The sequence below is a fragment of the Protopterus annectens genome, chromosome 15.part0 (assembly GCF_019279795.1).
Source record: "Protopterus annectens isolate FY-2018-M chromosome 15.part0, PAN1.0, whole genome shotgun sequence".
Taxonomy (NCBI): domain Eukaryota; kingdom Metazoa; phylum Chordata; order Ceratodontiformes; family Protopteridae; genus Protopterus; species Protopterus annectens.
In genome coordinates, this window is record NC_056749.1 from 493,336,347 (window position 1) to 493,355,592 (window position 19,246).

General features: G+C 43.6%; 1 protein-coding gene across 2 annotated transcripts in view; it reads left to right on the forward strand.

The window, feature by feature from the left end:
• STAG2 (stromal antigen 2) overlaps positions 1-19,246 on the forward strand; it is a 3,222,550-nt gene that overhangs the window by 2,507,311 nt on the left and 695,993 nt on the right. The window contains exon 23 of one of the 2 annotated variants that reach the window (XM_044057319.1): positions 15,572-15,749. In XM_044057319.1, the coding sequence (XP_043913254.1) occupies positions 15,572-15,749 (178 nt within the window). The remainder of the gene's footprint in view (positions 1-15,571; positions 15,750-19,246) is intronic. The other variant, XM_044057321.1, reaches the window with a different exon arrangement.

Genomic DNA, 19,246 nt, shown 5'->3' on the forward strand with positions numbered 1-19,246 from the left:
CAAGGCATCTTCTGCAGACCCATCCATAATTTCTGTGGCTGCAGATAAAACTTCCAGACTTCTTTCCTCCACATCCCTCCTTCCTTCGGATAAGGAAAGCAGAGCCATGGAAAGACTGGGCAAAAAAGTATACACCTCTGCCACTTTAGCTGTGAGAACTGTAACATACCAAACTTGTATGGCCAAATATTCCTTGGCCCTTATTTCTGATGCTATTAAACAGTTGGGTGACCTTCCTAATTCCCCTATTAAAGCTAAGGTCTCTAGTCTTTTAAATTCCTGCAGTCAAATAACAAGACACTTCATTAAGTGCAGTTATGTCACAGTGGAGGCTTCATCTAGGGTTGCAGCCTCAGGTTCTGTCATCAGGAGATAATCCTGGCTTAGGCTGCAGCCTCTACCTGATGACATTAAGTCAAAAATCATGGAAGCTCTCTTGGATAACAAGTCTTTGTTTGAGTCGATGGCTGCTGAACTCTTTAAGGCCCTTCAGGTGAAGGGCAAAGATCTCCAGGATCTCGGACATATTTTGTCTCCCTGGTTCCCTGCTGCCAGAGGAGTTAACCGGCTAAAACTACCTTTGTGAGAAGGCCTTCTAGGCACATGCCACCCAAAGCGAAAAAGGATTATAGGAAGCATACCCCTGCTAGATCTTCACCTTCTACTCCAGTTCAGAAACAATCTTTTCAGGCCAAGCCTGATGGTCTGTGACTACCAGGCCATAAAATCAGACACCCCACTCTTTAGGTCCCTATCCCTGTCCTTCCCTGCTTGGAAACAGGTTACCCAGCACCCTTGGGTCCCCTCAATCGTAAAACTAGGTTACTTCATGGTGTGGGCAACAAGAACTACCTTCAGAGGGATTCCTCAACCCCCTTGAGACCAAATGGCTTCCTTTCACCCCAGTTCTGCAGACCCTGCTTTCTCAAGGCACATTAAAGTGTGCCTCCACAATCAAGAGGAAAAGGATTCTACACCAGGATGTTCCTGGTCCCCAGCAAAGAAGGACCTGAAGAGCAATCTTGGATTTTGTTACACCTAAACAGTTTCCTCAAGGTCCCCTCCTTTTGGATGCTAACCCTTCCAATTCTTCTTCACTGATCCTCCCACAGGCCTTCATGGTGTCTGGATACAAAGGATGCGTACTTGCATATTACAATCCACCCTCATTTCAAAATATTCCTTCATTTCTCGGTGGGTTCTGTGCATTTTCACATTTGTGTTTTGCCATTTGGTCTCTCTGCTGCCCCAAGAATGTTCACAAAGTGCCTAGCCCCAGTCATTGCCTTTGCCAGAATGCAGGGGATTCAACTCTTCCCCTACTTGGACGATATCCTCATCCAGGCAATGTCTTCACAGTTGCTCCTGCAGCATCTAGACTTCACCATCTCCTTCCTGAAGTGCCTGGGGTTTACCATAAACCTTCACAAATCCTCCATGACTCCCTCTCAGGATCATGTGTTCTTAGGATGCAGGATCCTAACAGGGTGAGTGGCCTGCCTCCCTCCAAACAAGATTCTGTCCTTTGCATCCTACTTTACAGGACATTCTCCCTCTCCAAGCCCTGTTGGCCAGAGAGTTTCTCATGCTCCTGGGATTCATGGCCTCCACCATTCCCGTGGGTACCCTTAGCAAAGCTACACATGAGGAAATTCCAGTAGTACTTGAGGGCAATCTGAAAACAACACTTACACCCTCTGGAGTTTATGGTATTCCTACTTACTTACCTTGCCAGGGAACTACATTGGTAGATTGCACAGATGTTTGCCAATCCAGGCCTTCCACTACAACCCCTTCCCCCCAAACAGAGTCTCTACACAGATAGGGGAATGGAGAGTCAGAGACGTTTGGACCCTGGACCAGCAGAGGGAACGCATCAGTATCGGAAATGAAGAGCCTTGATATTGGCCCTCCAGGTATTCAAGGATCAGATTCTCCCAGGCATGCTGAGATGGTACACAGACAATAGTGTGTTTTTGGACATCAAGAAATGGCAGTGGGGGGGGGGGGGTTACCTTCAATGCAGACTGGCTCTTCAGGCATGGGAAATCACCCAACAACGTCATGTAAACCTCCTAGCAGTACACATACCCTATGCAGAAAATGTAATGGCAGATGCTCAAAGCAGGACCATGACTCAATCCCACGAACGGATGCCAAACAGGGATGTTTCTGGACCTGGTCCATCGATGGGGTATACCTATGATAGACGTTTTTGCCTCCCCCCATGAACAGACAACTCCCAACCTTCTGCACCAGGATACCCTCTCCCAGGGCATGGAGGGTAGATGCTCAGTCTCTCTCTCAGAAGGGTATATTCGCTTATGTATTCCCTCCTTCCCCCTCTCTCAAAAAGTTCTGCTGAAGATTCAGAGAACACATCCGCAAATCTTGTTGGTGACCCCCTTTCGGCCAAAGCAGCACTGGTACCCCCTATTTACATCATCTAGCCAGGGGCAATCACCACAAGTTACCCTACAGGATGGACCGGCTCACACAGGAGAAGGGAACTCTAATACACCCCAAATAGCCAACCTGAACCTTACAGTGTGGGTGATAGGGTGTTGTCCCTTCAGACACCTTTACACCGAGGACATGCTTTGGGTTCTGCAGGAGGCCAGAAAACCCAGTACCAGAAAATCCTATCTGTCCAATTGGAAAAGGTTTACTGTTTGATGTCTGAAACAAAATGTCTAACCACTGACTGTAGAACCTCCAGTGGATTTGTCTTACCTGTGTGAACTGATTAACTCTGGCTTGTCATACTTTTCTGTTAAAGATCACCTATCTGCCATCTCAGCATGCCTACCTCTTGCCCCCTCTAGCGTCCAGACTGCAAGTTAAGCTATTTTAAAGGAGGTACTTCACATTAGACATTCAAGGAAGCCCACTCCCTCCCTTGGGATCTTAATTTTGTTTTGGAAAAGCTGACCTTACCGCCCTTTGAGTCTGCCAGGGACTGCTGTCTCCAACACTGCACATGGAAAACTATCCTCCTGTTGGCCATTACTTCAGCCAGATGAGTCTCTGAACTGCAAGGCCTCATGGCCTCCCCTTTCACGTTTTTTTTTTTTTTTTTTTTACAAGAACAGGGTTTGCTTACACACTAACCCATCCTTTATGCCCAAAGTAATTAATGAGCTTTCCCTGAATCAGCCATCAACTTTCCCCTTCTGCCCCTTGCCTCAAACCTCAGCTGAAAGGATCCTGCACTCCTTGGAAATACATAGACAACTCGGATACTGTTTAGCATAGCTGGATCAGTCACAGTTCTTTGCAATTACCTGTGGGAAGCCTGAACCCAGTAGAATTGGTCAGGCTTCCTAGTGGGGTAAGAGATTGAGGCTTCACTGCATGCATCGTCCACATCTTCTAAGACCAGAGGAACTGCAATAGGGGTGAGGCTCTGGCAGGCCCTTGAAAGCACTGTACCTCAGATGGACCTGTGAGCATTCCTTATCACAAATAAAGACATTTTTAAATCTATTGCATGGTCCCCCCGCAAAAAGGGGGGGGGGGGGTCCTGTGGCTGGGACACAGGGTGCCTTTGGTGTCAGATTCACACCAACACAGGGATGACAGCCCATAAATGCCAACTCACCTAATTCAGAATCTGATGTACCAGTTCTCTACCTGGGTAGGGTCTATCCTTTTGCTCTTAAATGGAATCCCTGGTACCTTTATGACATCCAGTACTAGCTGCTTGAATTTCAATAAGCTTAATCCTGAGTCAGATGGAAAAGGTCTTTACATGAAACCTCATTGGCAACGTGAAACAGCCTAGACAAATCAAACTTCAGGGGTCCAGTTTGAGTTTTATTGCTTTAGGCCTCAAGTAATGGTAACCTAGCTATGAGGTATTGGATCATGGATGGGCACCCAGCACTTCAATTTGGTGTTAGTAACAAAACAAGAAAATGCACAACTGATGGACTGAAGGGGTACCTAGTGCTGCGACTCTTGTAGGCAGGGTAGTTTTGTGCTAGATCTGTCTTTTCTCAACTCTTATCTTGTAACGTTAAGAGCCTCTCACCACCCAAGTATTTTACCTGTTCTTCAGCTTTTGTTTACTGTGCTAGCTGTTCCTACTTCTGACACAAATTTCTAAAGTTTTCTAAGGTGTTCTCCGTATGGGTTACACTACCAGTTTTCTGCATTACCCTTTGGATCATCTGCTGTTCCAGTGTTCACAAAGTGTGTACTACTTGTGATTGCCCATTGCTAATTGCAGGGTACTCACATTTTCCTTGTTTAGGTAACTTGTTTATATTTGAAGAGTCTTTCATTGTCTAGTCCCTTACATAGATGAGAAGTCTCCCCCTCAATTTAGGATTCCAGGTCAGTATTCAAAAATCCTCCATGGCTCCTTCTCATGAGGTAGTGTTCCTAGGGTGCTTTCTGGATACCTCCAACATTACTACCTCAAGGAAAATGTAGACCTGTATCTGGAATAGTTCCTGAGCTTCTCCATTCAGTCACACACTTCTGCAGAATACCTTAAGACAGGGTTTCATGGCTTCTGTGATTTTCATGATTCCACATGCAAGATTGCATTTGAAAAAATCTAACATACAGGATTGTTCTGAAGATTCAGGAGGAATCTCCAAGATTCATTGTGATAACTTCCTTCTTGCCCAGGCAGCAGTGTGTTAATCCTTGCGGAGCTGGCCAGGGGCAATTCCCAGAAGTTTCCTCACACAGTGAATCTATTTGACAAGACATGGAGTGAGTGATGCATCCCAGCTTTGAACACCTACAACTGACTGCGTGGATGATTCAATTTTAATGTCTTTTAGGCAGCTTTTTTTCCTGTGGAAGTGCAGCAGAAGAAACTTACTACTAGGAAATCTTATATTGGTAAATGGCAGATTTGCTTGTTGGTGCCACAGTGAGTACCAGGGCCGATTCAGAGTTTGTATACCACTGTTTTTGCAATATTTGAGTTGTTATCCTCTGGCCTTTCATATTCCTGTCAAGGTTTATCTCTTGGCCATTTCTGCACGTCTTCCAGTGGATCGTCACTTTTCATAAGAGTCTTCAGTTAGGCTTTTCTTGAAGGGAGTTTTACCTATGCACCCACCTAGAAAACCGCTTCTATTAAGAGCTTTTTTTTTCTTTTTTTTCACTTAACTGGGATCTTAACTTTGTTTTGGAAGTGTTCACTAGCTTCATTTGAACCGGCTTATTAGGCTAATGTACTATTCATTATCTGGAAAACAGCGTTACTGATTGCTCTGACATCTACAAGAAAGAGAATCTGAGTGCGTCAACCCTGTTTTGGTATTCTGCTAAGTCAGGGTTTCTTTGAGAAGAAATTCATCATTTATGCCTAAAAAGTCTGAGTTTCGTTCATCTCCCTCCCACCATAATAAATCACTTCCAGGCAGGATTAAGGCTCATTCTGTGAGGGCCTTGTTTTCTTTGTCTTTTTGGAAAGGGTGTAGTCTTATAAGCAGCTTCTTTGTCCTATGTCCATACTTTTGTAAAGCATTACAAACTAGATTCCTTTTCCAGGTCTAGAACATTCTGCAAGGGAATCTAGACATTTATCCTTCCTCCACCCAAGCTGTGTAAGTATTGGTATTATACCAATATAGTTTAGGCTTCTGCAGCAGTGATTTATGAGTGAACGTAGTACAGTTATGTAAGTAAACTTGCCATAATCAGTAAATATTCAATTAAATCACTGCTGTAGTAGCTACTCCCTCCCTCCATCCTATTTTCTGTTTATTTTAGGGTAAAGTTTGGCTTAGCTATGACTTTACCTTCCTTATCAGGACTGTATTTCTCCTGCTCAGACCTAGACGTAATTGATGTTCCCTGCATTTTCTGCAGTGACAGAATGTTTTTGACCTATCTTATGTATGCTGTGTATTGTTTAATAACCTTGTGTGTATGTATGTATGTGTACAAATATATATATATATATATATATATATATATATATATATATATATATATATATATATATATATATATATATATATATATATATAAAACCTTGTGTGTGTATGTATGTGTACAAATATATATATATATATATATATATATATATATATATATATATATATATGTGTGTGTGTGTGTGTGAGTTGTAGCACAACTTATTTTGTTTTTTTTTTACCATTGTATGTTTTTTAATCTTTTCTTCCTGGGCCACACCAACCAGAAAAAATATGAATATAAAATTTGTTATGGAATGTGTGCTACTCTTCTTTCTCTGGAGTACATTTATGACCAGTGTTCACAGTTGTAGCCATCAGAATAGAGGACTCTGCCCCAATCTGAAGCCCACCATTCAGCCTGACTTTGAGCTGAGCATGGACAGCCGGGCAACACACTTCCCAGTGACAGGGAAAGTTAGTTACTGGTAGATTTGCAAAAGGTCTTGGCAGCCCTGACATTCGGGGCATTAAAATGAAAGACTGGGGGAAGGGAGGATTAGAGTCCTCTTCTGTACTGGCCCAGATGCAAACATCCCTACAGTTAAGAAAGAATACTCTAAAATGTGAGTATGATGTTATGGATGCATCTTCCAGGGCTGACGCAACAAGTGTAGTTATATGGGAGACATTCCTGGCTGAGGAATCGATCTTTGAGGATGTCATGTGCAGCTCTGAACCCACCTCTGGTTAAGAAATTGCTCTTTATGCCCCAGGCATATAATAATCTGCAAACTGGAAGACAGTGGAGTCATTTAAGCACTTGTTCCACCCTCTTGATTACAAATGTACTAAAAAATTATCCTTCCATATAAAGATCTTAGTATTGTATGCAAGGTAAAGGTAGACAGACTAAAGGTAAAAAGGTGACACAAAGGGGAAGATGTCAGCATGAGTCCAGAAGGAGGAAGGAGGGCCCATTCCCCATCCAGGGAGTTATGACTGCACTCTTGGGTGATAGGAAACAGAGCCCATCAGACTTTACGGATGGATTTGTTCTTGGTCAAATAGCTATGTTAGTCATGGGTTCCAAAAATTGGCTTTTTTGGCTGTTCTCAGGAACCCCATCTCTGGTAACAGGCATTATAATTCTCTAATGCTTTGGAGAAAAAGACATAATCTCTGCGATCCTAGCTTTTAGAGCTTTCAACTGCTGGACCTAAAGTTTCAGTTGAGCCCTCTCTGGCAAACTGAAGTTTAAGGCAAGGACCTAAGACAGGAAATGATTAACGTGTGTACCTTGTCTGCCCAGGTGGCTAAAGCAGTCAAAGAACTGACTGTTATAAAAAAAAAAAAAAAAAAAAAAATGTGTGACTGACTCACTAGAATTATCATGCAAGGCAGCAGCTGCTCGGTCAGTGATTTGTCATCATGCCTGACTTGATGACACACCCCAAGCCTGATTATGTGAAGTTAGAGCTCCTTAATGCCCCCCTTGATAATCACATCAGTTTAGACACCCAGCTAAAAAATGTTTTAAAAGGCTAGAGGAAAAAGGAAGGTCATGTACTTTTTTTTTTCATTCCCAAGTTCCAGAATGCAGTTAAAACTGTTCATCGAAGGACTGTCCACGCTTCCCTAAACAAGACAAAGGTAAGATATACAAAAGGAAGAAGCCGTGCTGAATACAACAATGGCAAGCCAGTAAAAAGAAAAGCATGGAGACCTTCAGGGCTGTGAGTCAGCTCCGTTGCCCACTTCTCTCAGAATCCTACTTTCTCCTGTCTCACACTTAAAACTAGGAGAATATCTTTGTCTATTTGAGGAAAAGTTGCAGTGTGTAACCCAGGACCACTGGGTTTTCAGTATCCTGAAACAAGGTGACAGACTTAAGTTCAATAATAATGTCAGATTTTCAGGGGTTCCCCTTTTCCCCAAGGAGCTGTATGAAGAGTACCCATTGAGGGGGAAGGTACAGGATTCTGCCTTTCCTATAAGACCAGGAAGATAAAGTAGCACCCTCGTGCAAGGCTTGTTTTACTTTTCTGTAAATTTTTTCATTAAGCACCTTTACTTTAAACATTTCCCTTGGTTAATAAGCCTTTTGTGCCTCCCACTTGTTTAATAATGCATTTTGTGCCCTTGTAATGCCCCGTTTTGTCTTTTTTATGAAACAAGTAGATGTTATGTTGTCCCATCTCACCTTCGTTCTTGCTGGTTGGATTCATAGCCGATCCTCTGCTCTGACTCTGCCGATTTACTATAGCTTGAGAGGTTTTACTGTGTCTAGGCTAACCTCTATCCCAACGTAGCTGTCCAGATCTCATTTGCCACTTGCAGTGTCGAGATTGTGACTACTGGCTCAGGCTAAGTACTTTGTGCTTTTTTCACTATATTATTATCCTTCTCAAGGTTTTGTTGTTTTATTAACTCATTAGAGCGTGTACTATCCCGTTAGTCGACCCCTTCCTCCTCTTGTTGTGGGTGTTTTTGGCTGTTTTCTCCTCGAGCCTTGCTTTTCCCTTCGAGCCCATTTAAATTAGAGGGTTCTTCTTTTTCCCCACCCTTTCTTGGGTAGCCGTTTACGTTAGAGGCTCTCCTATTGGGGGAGTCGTCGTTTAAGTTAGAGGCTCTCCCCCTTTTTTCTTCTCCCCTTTTAAAAAAAAATGTTTTTTTCTTTATTGTTTGGGCTAGCTGTTACAGCCTTGTAGTAGTTAGTTGTGTGCTGTTAGCTTATAGCTTTGTTTTTCTAGAGTTGTGGAACATTTTTTTCCGTCAGTTATCCACTATGTCCAGAGTCAAAACTCTCTGGGTTCAGTAATGCGACTCATGTTGCCAAAAAAATGTCCCTTACGGTTGGGCACACGAGTTATGTATATTGTTTAGGGGCTGTTCACCTGCAGGACTCGTGCTTGATCTGTCATGCTTTCAGTTCCAGAGTCCTGCAGGAGAGAAAAAATAAGTTAGTTTTGCATGGCCTTCTGAAGAACCCTCAAGATTCTTCGTCTCAGGGTCCTCAACCAGCTAAAGTGTCCGAAAAACACACTAAGCCATCGGTTCTGAGTTCGGAACAGACAAAATCCACTCAAAAACCTTCGGCTCTGTAGGTTCTCATCATTGGCTCTGACAAAGCTAAGTTTCCGGCGGCTTCATATGCGTCTTCAAACCCAGTCCGGACCCATAAGAGATCAAGGTCTCCTCCTTTGGAGCTGGTACGCTCTGTTCCACAATCTTCTTTGCTGCCACCTGGAGTGGGTAGTCACTGGTCCTCTTCGCACTCCTCTCGGTCCTCCAGACTTTCGGACCACAATGTGGAAAGTGTGGTCAATAGGCTCAAGTCACAGGCACTTGCTAAATTACTATCGAGCCCAGCCCATAAGGAATTAGCTCCTTCAGCCCATCCAGCTTCTCCATTGGTTCCTCCTCCAATTCTCTTGAGCTCTGAGCCAGAGTGCATGGACATCGTGGTGGTGGAACCATCTGCTCTGGTTACTTCTTTATTGGTTTCGACACCCACTTTAATGTCCAAGATGTCTCAGTCCATCGAGGGATCTGGGTGCCGAAGCTCTCTTGCCGTCTCTGAGGGGTGAAGAGGCAAAGGACCCTTTTCTGACCCCGCTGTCCCTCTCGGAGCTTCAGAGCAGGTGAGCTCGGCTCCCACATTGGCCTCGGAGCCATCACTCTCTGTTCGCAGGAGATCTCCGGACCCTTCAGAGCCGGAGGCTCCTTCGACTCAGGAACGTGGCACCTTCGAGGTGATGAATGTGCTCTCTCCTGAGACTGCTCCACCCTCGGCTCCATTGGCTCCTTCTCCCTCGGTACCTGTGCCTGCCTTTGACCCTCCTCCTGCCTCCAAGCGTAGGGAACCTGTGCCCCAGGACGACCCATTGGGTGACCCCACCTCTTCCAAAACCTCCCCCGAACATTCAGAGGAGGTCCTTTTGAAGAAAAGATGTACGAAGAAGCATCTAGACTCCCCTGAGTCTATCACTTCAGACACAGACTTGGATGAATCAGAAGGGTCCCCACGATCCCCCTCTGAGGATGTCTCCTTTTCAGACATCTTGGAAACCCTTAGAGGGATGGCTGGAAGTCCCTAGCCCCTTCTGAAGACGAGTCTGTCTACCTGGATGCATTTGGTTCCCGACCCTCCACCTCGTTGGTGTCTCCGCCTTTTGACCCACTTTTGTTTGTAGTGAGTTGAATGGAGTGTAGCGCTCCAGAGACCATGGAACCAGTTCCGAAGAGACCGAATACATTTATTACTGCTCCTGAGGACAAGTCCTTCCTTTCCAAAGGGGTCCCTGTTGATGCCATGGTGGTGACAGCAGCTTCTAAGAAGGAACTTGCGGAAACTTCATCTATCCATCTGCCAGACAAGGAGTCTCGTACGATGGACAGGTATGGGAAGTGTGTGTTTTCTTCAGCGACCTTTACTCACAGGTCACTGAATTACTTGTCACACTTCACATGACTTCAGAGGGATCTCCTGAAGGAGCTAGGAGATACCTGCAAGATCCTACAGCTGGGGAGTTGTAGAGAGGGTGGCTTCTCAGCTTGCGACCTTGACCTCTGTGGTTAACTTCTCCATGATGCTCATTTCTTATGTGGCAGATGGAGCGAGTAGGGCAGCAGATACCAGAGTAGCTTTGCGGAGACACTACTGGATGCGCTTTTTTCAGTTTGCAGAAATTTTCAAGTCTTTTACCAGTACCCCCTTCGATGGCTTGTCCTTGTTCGGGCCTCAGGTAAAAGAGACTCTCACCAGGTGTGAACAGGATGGCAAGACTCTCTCTGCCGTAGGAGTCAGTTTTTCCACTCCATCTAGATCTTATCCTAAAGGTCAGAAGAGTGGAAAGATGTGTTCTGAAAATCCCAGGGAGCTTTGCCTGACATACGTGGAGATCTTTCCCCCAGGGGCAGAGGGGGAAACAATGGAAGATGCCGTCCTCGTGGCAGAGGGGGGGTCTGCAACAGCAGAGCGACAGATATGTTCTCTGCCAGGCCCTTCCAGCACTCCTGAATGGAGGCCTGACTGTCCCCTTCTGGAGGCAGTCAGGGGCAGACTATCACAAGAGAAACATGGGTACTGTCAGTAATATCCAGGGGTTACAAAATTCCTTTTTCTCAGTTACCTCCTCCCCTCAAAAGAAAAACGTTCTATCCCAGATGGTTCTACCCAGTCTTCGGGATCATGCAATCCTAGAGGTACAAAGATTGCTAGAAAAATAGCCGTCTAAGAAGTCCCCGCAGACCAAATTGGATCCGGAACTTAATCTATGTTCTTTTTAGTTCCAAAAAAGACAGGGGACTGGTGACCCATTTTGGATCTCAGCAAGGTAAACAAAATTCCTATGCTTCCGGCTGGGAGCCAGTCATCAGTTCAGAGCCCTGCCGTTTGGTCTTGCCACAGCCCCCAGGGTGTTCACCAAGTGTATGGCATTGGTCACTGCTCACCTGAGGCATCCTAGGATTCCAGGTGTTTCCATATCTAGATGACTGGCTCCTTACTGCTACCACCGAGCATCAACTGATCAAAGCATGGGACTACACAATCCAAACTTGTTTCCAGCTAGGCATCACCATAAACTTTGAAAAGTCTGCCTTGTTAGTCTATTACCTTTATAGGGGTAGACTTGTATACAAGACACATGATGGCAAAACTGCCTCAAGACAGGGTGTCAGCCATTCATCAGCAAGTTTTGTTTCTCATAAAGAAGACGCGAGTTCAGGCAAGAGAAGTTTTACAAGTCTTGGGCTCAATGGCTGCTGCAATTACACTAGTTTTTTTGGCACGCTTCCAGATGCGGATTCTGCAGTGGCTTCTTTTTGTTCAGTGGTCTTTCCAGGATTTACCAATGTCACACATGATCTTGAGCATGGAAACTTGCAAAAAGGACTTGGTATGGTGGCTTGTCTCCCCCCAGATGACTCTGGGCGCAGACCCTTTCTAGACCCCCATCCTGTAGCCACAGCGACCACAGACGCCACCCAGATAGTGTGTGTGTGTGTGTGTGTGTGGGGGGGGGGGGGTATTATCTGGGACTGACTGTCCAAGGAATGTGGCAACCTCACGAGTACCATTTGCACTTCAGTATTGATGAGAGCGGTGCTTCTGGCATTGCAAGCACTTAAAGACTCTCTGCCTACCAGGACCATTGCAATTCAGACACACAATATGTCAGTGGTATGGTACATCAACAAGCAGGGTGGAATCAGATCTTACCCCTTGTGTTGGGAGGCGTTTCGAGTATGGCAAAGGGCAATGTCTTCCCAATGTTTTCTGATTGCAACGCACATTCCTAGAAAATCCACCGGGATAGCGGACAGGCTCAGCAAGGACTATCCTCATGCCTTACGAGTGGTCCCTGAAGCAAAAGGTTGCAGACTTGATTTTTTGCAGATGGGACCAGCCATGCTGTGATCTTTTTGCCACTCCCCTCAACAACAAATGTAGCAGCTACTTGGCCCTAGTCCCCCCTCCGGGTCAGTCACCCAGGGATGCACTTGTTCATGATTGGCCTCCGGGACTACTCTGTGCCTTTCTCTCTAATTCCAAAGGTACTTCAGAAAGGAAAGTCGCTGGGTTGCAAACTCATCCTCATTGCTCCTTACTGGCCTCGTCAGCTATGGTTCCCGTTTCTTCGCCATCATCTTCAACTGGAGCCTTGGATACTGGACCCAGTTCCGGACCTCCTGATGCATCAGTCGGGTGGGCTTCATCCTTCCCTCCAAACTCTCAAGCTGACTGCTTGATTCCTCCACTTCTAGTCTTAGCCAGGCTCCCAAACATTTCCCCGGCTGTGCAACGCATCCTAGTATCCTCTCACATGCCCACTACCAGGAGTATTTACACTAGCAAATGAAAGAAGTTCTCTTATTGGGCAAAGAGTAATGACATTGATCCCTTCACTGCTCTTGTTCACAAGTTTCTTGATTTCCTGGCCGAAACCTTTCAAAGAGGGGCAGCTGCAGCTACTATTAGGGTCCAACTAGCTGCCATTGCCAATTTTCATGTAGGAAACTTGGGTTCTAACATCATGTCCCATAAGTTGTGCAGAGCATTCTTACAAGGTACAACACTCTTTACGGCCCCCAGTAAGAGAACCCCCCCCCCCCCCGACCTAAACTTGGTTTTAGCTTCTGTGGTTGTTCTACATTTTGAACCAGCAGCTTCTTGTCCCCTGAAATTTCTATCTTGGAAAACCCTCTTCTTGGTTACTATAACCTCAGCTAGACAGGTTTCTGAATTACATGCTTTGTCTATTCATCCTCTGTATCATATTTTTCACAAAGGTAGAGTCTCTTTTAGGATCAATCCTTCCTTCTTGCCAAAGGTATGTTCAGAGTACAACGTAAATCAGTCCATTGAGCTTCCTGTGTCTTCCCCAATCATGGCAACAAGGCAGAGTATAGACTCCACCAATTGGGTGTTTATAGACAATTACATTTTTATTTACACAGGACCAAAGACCTTAGAAAATCAGACCAATTGTTTGTATCCTTTGCTGACAATAAACAAGGTTCTCCAGTTTCAAAAGTGACCTTATCAAAATCGCTGTCGGACACAATCAGTTATTCATATGACTTGCATAAAAAAAAAATGGTCCCAGGGAGGGATAGAGGACATTCAACCAGGGCCTTGGCCACCTCTGTTGCCGTCCAAGCTAAATTGCCCTTAGATTCAGTCTGTGCAGCAGCAACATGGGCAAATCCTCAAACCTTTATCACTCATTACAAAGTGGATGTGGTCTCCTGGAATAGGGCATTCTTTGGTTCCATGGTCCTGAAGAGTTTGTTCCAGTGAGCCACCCAGGAACCAGGTGTTGAGGACGCGTTCCCAACCAGCAAGAATGAAGGTGAGATGGGACAACATAACATAAAGAAGTTATGTACCTACCATAACGTTCCATGTTCGTCCTTCATCTTGCCTTCCTTCTTGTGTCCTCCCCTCCTTCGCCCTTCCTGGAGTTTCAAGTGGAGTTCCTTTATTGGTTACACTGGCTGAGTTTCCTGCTGACATACCAGGTTAGTTAACCATGCCTTGTGTTTTCCTCTTTCCTTCCTATCTTAAATGCTTAAGAGCTTAGTAAAATTTGTTTTTTACTATGTATGTTTAGTGTGGGCTATTACAAACGTGATCTGGGTAGCTACCGCTAGGCATGTTGGGATAGGGCTTATCCTCGAGCCAGTAAATGTTCTCGAGCTAAATCGTCTGAGTCGGGGCCGAGGATCGGCTCCGAACCCAACCAGCTAGAAGGAAGGCGAGATGAAGGACAACAAACATGGAAAGTTATGGTAGGTACAGAGCTTTTTTTTTGTGCATATTATTACCTGCGCTTCTTTTCTGGCTTTTTTTTATGCTAGTTTCTTTTAGTTTACCTTCACTGTCATCTTTGCACCTCATGGCTCCGAATCTTATTCTCTGCAATCCCACTTCTGATACCATGTCACACACCTACTTTGGACACAATAGAATAGTCTTTGTGGGTTCTGTTTAAGCAGCTTTATTTTATACAAACACATGATAGAAGTTTACTGACTTTAACTTAAGTAATTGTATACAAGTTAACTGCTGTAATCATTACATGCTTGCTTCCTGGGTGTACTCTCTAAATGGCACTAGGAATGGCACGTGCTTGATATTTATATGTGCACTCTGTCTTTGATGTGCTTCTTAAAGGTACAACACATAGCACGTGCTCTTTGATCTACACTTGCCATAGCAGTAGATAGTTGAATTAGGTCACTGTTGCCATTCTAGTTGTATCACTTTCCCCTTCCATACCCGAGGGCATCCTCAGGCTGTAGTAGATTCCTAGTCTCCCTCTCTGTGGATATTGTAATCCCTTCTGAAACTCCCTTTCCTTTTTTTCCAGACTTCCTTGGTATGAATACACTTCTGTGATGGTTGTCCAGGCTAGTCATTCAGGGTATGCCACCATAGATGTTAAGGAGGTGCTTGAGAACGTAAGCAGTCTCCTTCTGACATCACCTTTATTCTGGGATAAATCCTGAGGAAAGTGGAGCCTGCCCAGCATTCGAGTGTTTCATCTTTGAAAGACTGGCCGGATGTTAAGACTTTCACCTTTGAGAGCACTCCCTTGAATGATGACTGTAGCAGTGATCCTACTAGTATATTTACTGTTATGGTAAGTTTTTTACATAGCTGTACTCTCAAGCCCTTAATCCGAAATCCTTTGGGTGCCAGGGACAACACCATGCCCAGCAGAAACCTAAACATTCAAAAGCCACTCTTATTCCAGTCTCCTCCAAGAAATTTGTTACCATAGTTACAAGCCTTAGAAAGCACCTGAGCAATCTGTTTGTCTCTCTGCCCACCTTACTTTGTAGGCCATTGTGAGTTTTGGAATTTGTTTCCTTCTTTGTTACCTCCTAATGTTTCTTTGTCATGGAAGGTATAAAGTCATAGGGGGAGAACATCTTTCTTTTCTTTTTTTTCTTTTGTTATTGATTATACAGTTATGCAAGGAGAGGATCCCTGGTGGAAAGTTCTTTAAACAGGTTTGTTTCTTCTAATGCTGTATGCAAGCTTGCTGTAAGATATTGTGAGTTGCTGATTGATCTTCAAGATAATACACAGTCTTATATGTATATGTTTACAATTTCACTGTGGGCTTGTTTTGATGCTGAGATTTTAACGCTTTTTTTTTTCTTTAATTCTGTAGGCCTTCACCATTCAGTGTGATATGCTGATGATTTTTAGCCATCAGATTGTAGCTGGAGGACGTGATATTTTGGAACCACTTATTTACAGTCCAGATTCTTCTCTTCAGTCAGAACTCCTCAGTTTTATTCTGGATCATGTTTTTATAGATCAAGATGATGACGGTAACAGCATCATCAGTAATCCAGCTTTTTCTTTCTCTGTGAGATTATTCAGTGAACTACAATTTTTATGTAACCGTTTGATGCACATATGCATGCATTTCTGCTGTGCACAAAATGTTTGCATTTGACTGCATCTGATGTTATACAGTATGGCTTAATACTTGGTTATAACATTTTTAGTATTTTCTTTAGAATCCACTGAGATCGTAGTCTTAGTATCCGGAGCTGTTTAGTTTCCTAGAAATGTCTGATTCATTTACTTTTGTAAGATCTTTAAAAGTTCATGCTTTGCTTTTCAGAAGTTGACGTCACAGTTTTGTCATTACTGTTGAGTTAAAACTTACCAAAGTGGGTAGTCTTTTGAGTTATATTTTTGCTAAGTAGTAGGTAGATACTGTGAGCTACTGGCTTTACTGTTCTTTTATTTTGATGAACACATCTTAGTGAAGCTTACTATGACTAATTGTGAAGGTAACCTTAGTTTTGCCACTTCTAAGGAGCTGATAGATTCCGTTGCTTATTAATCTATCATTTTTGAAGATAGTATAATGGAAACTGTCTTACCTATTTATGTAAGTATTACTTTGCAGTGTTTACAAGTGGTTTGATAGGCTTCAGCTCTGCTTCAACCCTGTGTTGGATTATTTGGGTAGTCAGATAATCATTTTAATGACTGAATTTGAATAAAACACATTTATTCTGTCTTTGTTTCTCCTAAAGTCAAGTACTGAGTACTTATTGTGCCAAAATGTTTGTTATGCAGTGTATTTCTCAAGTTGCATGTTATTTTTCCTGTCGTAGTCTTTTCGCTTGTCTTGAATGATGGGGATAAATTTCTCATCTCCAAGGCATCTTGAAGGAAATTACATGAACCATGGCAATGTGCTTAGGTTTGCTTTCCTTTATTTGTGAATTTCTCTGTTACCCTTTTGTATTGATGGACACACGCCTCATTTTCTGGTGCATGTTGTGATGTCTCGTATCGCACTGGGCGACTGCTTGATTGACTGATCCCTTGGCCTTGGTTGTTCATTCATATGGTCATGTAGGTCAGATCTTGAGCCCGTCGGTTGTACAAAAGTTCTGTGCCTTTGTGAGTCATCATGTGATTACAAGTTAAGATCAGTACCCTCACCAGTATTGCTAATGGTGCTTGGTAGAGGAGCTTGATGTGAAGCACTTAAGTGCCAGTAATTCAGTATGACCCCTGAAGCATGCAGGAAGATGCAACTCCTGGTCTGCTTCCCTGTTGGACATTAAGTATGAGGTCTGCCTTAGAAGGCTCTTCTCATGGCCTCCAGTTCTATGTGCAGAGCACCATCCAGATTAAAGGAAGTAGGAGACAGACATCAGTCACATTTTTGGAAGTAAAGTTGCTGAGGTAGTAGTACTGTCTCTGACCACTGCATCCTTTCCCTTGTCTAGGCAAGCTTTGCTGTTTGAATGATGGAGGGTCGCTATCAATCACTTTAACTGCCATTCCATGAGATTTTGGTACTTCCCATTACTTCATGTCTGTTAAGTACAGCTGGAACGCATTTGATTTTTCTGCTCCTGGTTTATGGTACTTGGATAACCCCATCTAAAAGTTGTTACACATGGGATTAATTAATCCTGACCCCCCCTACACCTTCATCTGGAGTAATCTGGCTCAGTGGCCATTACTGATGGAGCTACTTTCCTCTCTTGCACCAGCATCTGTGATTCAAGCACTAAACCTTATTCATTTAAGATGTAAGGAATGTAACCTTATAGATGCAGCAGTGCAACCTTAAAGAATGTGGATGATCCACCAGGTGCATTGCAGGCTTGTTTTCTCTGTTCAGCTTGTGGCACTTGCCTGCATGCCAGTACCCTGTCATCTGGCTTGTGTCCCCCTGTCTCACGCACACACTGTTGCTATCAGATTTGTGCAAGCACATTTTATGGGTCGGTGGAATGCTGGTTTCTTCATCATTTTCTGCATCTTGATTGAATCAGTTGGGACTAGAAGCTAGTAACTCTGAGAGAGTTAATAAATAAGAAATCCCTGTGTGTAATAGGTCAGCACTGAGTGATCACTTATTTGGAAGTGCACCTCAATCTGATGAATCTCCCCAAACACTGACCTGTTATCCTCATTAACTTTTTTTAGGCATGCTTGAGGGAGAGAAGAGGAGACTGATAACCCCAGTGGAGCCTATTAGCAAGGATACCATATATATTCCGCCAGGATCCCAATAAAAGAGGTGCTAGCTACAGATCCCTGACTGAGTAAAATGGGGCTTAACTAGGCATCCTAGAAAGGAGTGTTCATGATTTCTGGTTCTGCATAAGTCCCAAGTATCATAGCATCATCTTGGTTTATTATCAAAGAATTATAAAGTATTAAGTAATGCATGCATGATGGTTTCTGTATTGCAGTGGTCTTAATTTCTTGAACTTCAGTCTCGACTCTCCAGTTTTCAGTCTTACTACTAAGTCAGTAACCAGGGAAGTTTTTGGCCTTATCTAATTGTAGAGTGGAGGAGGAGTGGTCATTACTGTGGTATTTTTAATTTCTCCAAATCTTTTGGGTTTCTAGGGAATGGACCCCATTCCTATGTCAAAATACAATTAAAGTTCATGAAATTAGTAATGTTTCACTTTTTGATGTCAGCCAAAAGTGCTCTTTGCAGCACCTACAGTGTGCCCAGTAATGACTCCTCCTGCAAATTCGTACAGTGTTACATGAATTGGTAACATATCTAAATACAATTGTAAATTATTTTTTATAAGACCAGTTGCTCCTACTACAATTGGAACTGTCTGGGTATCTTTCTTCCACATTGTGCTCTTTTCTGCCTTCAGGTCAAGGTATTTTATGACTTTGTCTCTCTCTGTACGCAAGACACTGTAGTCACTAGGTGTGGCGATTTCAATGGTCAGCGCTACTTTTATCTTCGACCACTATATCCGGTTTTTAGCATCTATCTTTTGAACTGTTGGTATTGGGTGATCCCACGTGATATAAACTTCTGTGATTCTTTGTGGCTCATGTTTCCAGTGTTTTTCAGCCACTTCGATACCATAATGTTTCCACAATCTCCAGTGCAACAGTCTCGCCACATTATTATACCTTTCAGTATATAGTCTCTCTGCCATTAGTGCGTCGCAACCAGCCACAAGGTGTGTGACTGTTTCCAGTGCGGTTTTACAAAACCTACATACGTCTGTTTCTCTCACATGTTCAATGGACTTTGTAAACCAACGTGTGTGTAGCCCACTATCTTGGGCTACCAGTATTAACCTTTCATTTCTTGATGTGAATTCACCTCTCCTTAACCATTCCTGCATTTGTTCTTGATCAACATGAGGCTCTTCCAGAAGTTTTCTGTACTTGCAATTATATTTTTTTCCACATTTCTTGCCTTCTCATTTGGTGCTTCAACTTCTATTCTTTCTTTTGTTTTTTTTAGCACATTCAGTTGCTGCCTGGTTTAACTCTACTTCTGGTTTGATTTCCATTGCTGCTTGACGTCAGTATACTTCTG